Below are 6,397 nucleotides of genomic sequence, written 5' to 3' on the forward strand. Positions count from 1 at the left end.
AGTTCGCAGATGATACCAAGATCGGTTGAGTAATCCAATCAGACCAGGACGCTTGCGTTCTCCAGGATGAACTTGACAGATTATATGATTGGGCGGGGAAGTGGCAGATGGAATTCAATGTCGGGAAGTGTAGTATTCTGAGTGTAGGTAGGAATGACCCCTCATAAAATAAGCAGGTCTGGGTGTGAGAGGGACTTACGGCCGTAGTAGTAATCTCTCCCAACCCGTTTCCTTCCCTTCCTTTTCCCTTGGCTGTGAACCGCAGTTGGGATTGATGAACACTACCTCGAGAGAGAGCGGATGGGGTCGAAAAAGTGTTGACTTCGCGGGGTGAGGCAGGACATCTTCGGTTTCCCCTTCCTATATTTCATGAATAAATAGTGTACGATTTGTTGTTATAGAAGGAAATATATTGAAAAGTATCATAATATTTTTATGACTGATATTACATCCCAAACTTTGCTGAAGTTAATATATACTTTTTAGCTTGTAAAGACTCTGGTGTTTCCATTAGCTTGTAAACATACAGCTATTCCTGAAGATTCCTTTAAAATTGTCCCCAAGAATGGCAAAAGACGGCAGATTGATGACTAAATATGGTATTATTATGGCAATACTTAACATATACCACAAAAAAAGGGCATTTCTTGGCGACCACCTTGATTTAAGACTAAAATGCCATAAACGACACGACCTGGCAACCCCTCTTTGGCTGCCCCATGGCTGCCCAGGTGTGTGTGTTCAGTCATGGATACCAACCTGTCTCATAAATTAACTTACCCGTGTTACTTGTTATTTACATGTAGATCAACTACGCTATTGTTTTGTTTTATGATATATAACGTGTATGAATACAATGGTGTATGAAAAATGCATTATTTAACTCATTTTCTATAATTATTGGCTTGAGAGTGCTGCCAACATTATTATGACGTGCGGATTGGTCTTGGTCTGGCCCTCATATCTGTCCCGGGGATGGGAAGGCGACGGGGCTGCTTATACATTCCCCAGTTCCGCGTATGAGGATGGGGTCGGGAAGGGAATGGGGAAGACTAACATTATGGCCGTTAGGAGTCTTAGTGGGCCCAATGCATTCAGGCTAAGAATCGTGCAAACAGGGTACTAGGTTTCATCTCGAGGAGCGTAAGCATTAGAAGCGCTGAGGTCATCCTCAAACTTTACTTAGTTCTAGTTAGACCTCACTTTGATAACGCGGTACAATTCTGGTCACCCTACTATAGAATGGGTATCAAGATGTTGGAATCTGTACAGAGAAGGATGACAAAAATTATTCAAGGTGTGAGAAACTTGCCTTATGAGGATAGACTTGAGCATTTAAATCTACACTCTCTAGAAAGGCGAAGGTTGCGAGGAGATCTTATCGAAGTCTATAAATGGATGAAGGACTTTATAAAAGGGGATGTCAATGGGGTTTTGGTAGTAAAAGAGCCAGGTAGGACATGTTGCAATGGTTTTAAGTTAGACAAATTAAGATTCAGCAAAGACATAGGCAAAAATTGGTTCACCAATAGAGTTGCAGATGAATGGAACAGGCTTGGCAGTCATGTTGTGGGTGCCAATACCATTGATACATTCAAGAAGAGGTTCGATAAATTCATGGATAGCGAGGTAAGGTGGGGTTAGGATTACAGGAGCTGCATTGTATAGGCCAACCGGCCCCTTACAGACTCCTTACATTCTTATGTTCTTATGTTATGCTGTTACTTGGACACAACCCTGATGTCACATGTAGAACTGAACTCAACCCAGAGATAAGTGTACGTAATGTGTATTCCGAAAGAGTGTATGTACCGGATTATTTTAGACAGGCATTCACAAGGTGGCCAGCGGGGCGTGTTACAGTATGTGTTCGTGTTGGCTGGAGTACTGTTTGTGAGAGTGAAAAATGTATTTATGATGTCAATGAATGTGTCGTGTAGTTGGCGTCTGTTTGTGTGGGGAATAATGGGGTTAGGGGCCTCAGCATCGGGAGGGTCAAATAGGGATATTGCAGTCCAGTCAATGTCGGGGAGGTTGAAATCACCTGTGATCCAGTTGTGTTTGTCTGCCTGTATGCGTGAAAGAGAAATTTGAAGGTTGTGTAAATTGTCTGTATTAGTAGAAGGCGGTCTGTAAAAAGCAGCAATAAGAAGAGATTTACAGTTGAAGGCTTGTAACTGGACCCAGGTGATTTCACAGTCGGTGTCAAGGTCAGGCCTATGCTTAACACAAAGACCCGGCTTGGTGGCGATGATAACACCGCCCCTTTGCGGAGGTCTGTCGGGCGGTCCTTACGAAAAACGGTCGTACTAAAGGGGGGAGGGAAAAGCTCACTACTGTCAACGTCAGAAGTCAACCAAGTCTCAGCCCCTACTATTATGTCTGGGTTATGTGTGGTGATTAGGTGGTGTAATTGAGCTACTTTGTTTTTGATACTACGGAAATTTATTGTTAATAGTCGGAGGGAAGTGTGGTTATGACGTGGTGGTAGTGGAAGTGAAGGGAAAGGTGAGGATGGTGAAGATACAGAAGAAACGGGAGGGGGTGAAGAAGTAGAGGAGGGAGGTGAAACAGGAGGTAATGAAGAAGGGGAAGAAAAGGAAAAAGGGACTGGGGAAAGTGAAAGGGTAGGATCGGGGGAGGGTGATAGGGCTGACCTGGGTGTGTTAGTAGCTGTGGTGAGAGGTGAGTGATGGGTCAAGTCTGGCGTACGGAGGGAACGCACCTGTCTGTGGGTGTTTATGGGACTAGGTGTGAAAAATGGAGCCGGGTTATGAGAGGTGAGAGGCGTTGAGTGTTTGGGGTTCAAGAGGAGAAGGTGTTGTGTGCCAGGGTTGTCTGTGTTATGTTGATATATCGTGTCGAAGGAATTGAGCAGTGGAATAGGATCAGCTGAGAAGAATGAGGATGAGAAATTAGGTAGGCCGCATCTAAAGCAGATCCACGAGACGCTAATGTCAACCAATCCAGCGTAAGTCGGCGTGAAAGACCCGATACAGCTGACGTGGTAGCAGCCAGCATGCTTGGATCTATCACGACACGAATCACACTGGATGGCCCTCTGCCCCCACCTCACCGCCTTGCTACAAAGTTGGCAAGGGTACTTGGGGCAATAAGGGCCAGGGTTGACCATAGCGCCCGTGTCACCACATAGAAGCAGCAAGAGAAGGATGGTGTGTCGTTTGTGTTCTTTTGTATCGTTGTTTGTGTGCCGTTCGAAATACTGAACCACGGTGAGCGAAAACGATTGTTGTGTGTGAGTGCTTGTTTGTGGTTGTCGTGGGTGTGTTGTTTGTGTCCTCGAATGTGTTAATGCATGTAGTATAAGTGCTATGAGTGTAACTGTGGTGATAAGGAAGGCACTGTGTATGCTAGTATTACGTTTTTCTTGTTTTACCTTCCGTGAGCGTGTACGGTGTTGTTGTGTTGTCAGCCACCTAGCGTTACTGTGCTGCTTCGTGAGCTGGTCCGGCAGTTTAAGGTTGTTGCCATTTCAATTAAAAAAAGCAAAAATAATGTAAAATAAAAGATAAAACCAAGATTAAGAATATTAAAAACCTAAAAACAAGTTAAAAAACGTAAGGTAAAGGAGTCGGAGTCGGAGATATTTCTTCCGCCTCCGACTCCAGCCAAAAGTAACCGACTCCACCGACTCCGACTCCAAACAAAAGTAACCGACTCCTCCGACTCCGATTCCGACTCCACCCCCTGGTTAGAACAGTTGACCCAACGCTTAACTCATCCAGCTATATATATTACAGCCCGGCCCCGGGCGAAGAGGTGAATCGGGCAGGACAGGCGACCTCTGTAGACCTCAGCCAGCTCCCGCAGCAGGCGGAAACAGCCCCAGCCAGCAGTGGCTGTGTTGCTTACCTTTGCCGTGAGTGGAAATGCGGGATTCCAGGGCAGTCCGCGACTCTGTGTACATTATCGGCCAGGAGATTATAGAACAGGAAGTGTGCGGTAGGATTACTCGTGTGGCGATTACTGTGTGTTGGTGTTGGGAACGGGTGAGAGGGAGAACCACTGCCTGTGGCATGACTTGTGCCCGTGTGAGTTTTGTGGCTTGTAGGTAACAGTCTGATTGCGTATCTTTGTTACATTAATGTGACCGTGACGCCCATTGTCCACTGCTGACGTGCCCTAACCATTACTCTTTCCTGCCGAGACGTACTGTGTTGGCTGGAGTGTTGCTTTCATTGCTTTAAAAATATTTAAGATAGATTATTTCACTTGTTATCTCCCCGGACTCTGGTCTCCATAACAACTTGAACACGGATCGCGTTACCAAGGCCACGACACGGAAAGGCGCTCACAGCTTGATAACAGAAGGCTTCTGGCGTGTCGAGTAAACAGAAGTGGCCGTGAAGGGAAGCACCACGAAGCCAGTGGGACTAGAGCAGTGCACCGACACACCGTTGCCTGCCAGCTGGCCGCGGCTGTGGTCACTCCTCTAAGAGCAAAGACTTGGAAGCTACCAGATGACAGGCACGCCAAGAACACAAGGACAACACTTCTTGATCTTTTATTGGTAAAGTCTACACACTAGTGACAGGACACTGGTGACGGGAAAACTCAGTTAACTTGTAGCTTTAAGGGAATACGACATCAAAACCTGTATAATTATATAGTACAAATAAACTCACAGAATACGAGAATAAAACCTGTATGATTATATAGCACAATAGACACACGGAACACGCCAACAACACGCGTTCAAGTATACGGCACAATAAACACACGGAACACGCCAGCAACACCTGTATAATTATACAGCACAATAAACACACGGAACACGCCAACAACACCTGTATAATTATACAGCACAATAAACACACGGAACACGCCAGCAACACCTGTATAATTATACACCACAATAAACACACGGAACACGCCAGCAACACCTGTATAATTATACAGCACAATAAACACACGGAACACGCCAACAACACCTGTATAATTATACACCACAATAAACACACGGAACACGCCAACAACACCTGTATAATTACACAGCACAATAAACACACGGAACACGCCAGCAACACCTGTATAATTACACAGCACAATAAACACACGGAACACGCCAACAACACCTGTATAATTATACACCACAATAAACACACGGAACACGCCAACAACACCTGTATAATTATACAGCACAATAAACACACGGAACACGCCAGCAACACCTGTATAATTACACAGCACAATAAACACACGGAACACGCCAGCAACACCTGTATAATTATACAGCACAATAAACACACGGAACACGCCAGCAACACCTGTATAATTACACAGCACAATAAACACACGGAACACGCCAGCAACACCTGTATAATTACACAGCACAATAAACACACGGAACACGCCAGCAACACCTGTATAATTACACAGCACAATAAACACACGGAACACGCCAGCAACACCTGTATAATTACACAGCACAATAAACACACGGAACACGCCAGCAACACCTGTATAATTATACAGCACAATAAACACACGGAACACGCCAGCAACACCTGTATAATTACACAGCACAATAAACACACGGAACACGCCAGCAACACCTGTATAATTACACAGCACAATAAACACACAGAACATGCCAGCAACACCTGTATAATTATACAGCACAATAAACACACGGAACACGCCAGCAACACCTGTATAATTACACAGCACAATAAACACACAGAACATGCCAGCAACACCTGTATAATTATACAGCACAATAAACACACAGAACACGCCAGCAACACCTGTATAATTACACAGCACAATAAACACACAGAACACGCCAGCAACACCTGTATAATTACACAGCACAATAAACACACAGAACATGCCAGCAACACCTGTATAATTATACAGCACAATAAACACACGGAACACGCCAGCAACACGCGCACAAGTATGCGGCACAAAGCGTCAAGCAGCAGCAGGAAACAGATGAGAGAGATCGTTGTGACGGCCGTCCATGAACACCGGCGGGGAGGATCAGGCGAGGCGGAGGACACCCCCACCCACCCACCCACCCACCACCACCACCACACACACACACACACACACACACACACACACACTGGATTGACACAGTAAGTGTGTGTCCGTGTTTGTTCACACAGTCTAACTGTAACGGTGTTTTCCATAGTCTGTGGTGTCTGTGACCGTGCCCCGTGTCTGCGGGCGGGGCTTGGCCTCTGTGAACATAACACACTCTCGTATGAAGGACTGTTTCTGGCCACCAAGTTTCAATATTTATTTAAGTATATTTTCTAAATTTGTTTTCGGTTCAAGAGGAAGTGGACGCGGCCTATACGTGGGCTTCGGTTAATCACTAGGTGCGCCACCCAGTGATTCACCGAAGCACACATCGCCAGGCGCCTGA

At 45.6% G+C, this 6,397-nt stretch overlaps 1 protein-coding gene across 1 annotated transcript; it reads left to right on the forward strand.

Moving 5' to 3' along the window:
• Positions 1–2,760: 2,760 nt before the first annotated feature.
• Positions 2,761–6,397, forward strand: LOC126997122 (uncharacterized). Its single transcript, XM_050858179.1, has 3 exons — positions 2,761–2,780; positions 4,722–5,920; positions 6,390–6,397. Exons 1-3 carry the CDS (start codon positions 2,761–2,763, stop codon positions 6,395–6,397), a joined length of 1,227 nt encoding a protein of 408 aa, XP_050714136.1.

This window comes from Eriocheir sinensis, chromosome 11 (genome assembly GCF_024679095.1).
Source record: "Eriocheir sinensis breed Jianghai 21 chromosome 11, ASM2467909v1, whole genome shotgun sequence".
Classification (NCBI taxonomy): domain Eukaryota; kingdom Metazoa; phylum Arthropoda; class Malacostraca; order Decapoda; family Varunidae; genus Eriocheir; species Eriocheir sinensis.

Excerpts from the sequence above, each read along its gene's own strand:
- LOC126997122 (XM_050858179.1), top strand. The coding sequence starts at position 2,761 with ATGGAGCCGGGTTATGAGAG. Across the intron at positions 2,781-4,721 it reads ATGGAGCCGGGTTATGAGAG|TATACGGCACAATAAACACA; the intron begins GTGAGAGGCGTT and ends CACGCGTTCAAG.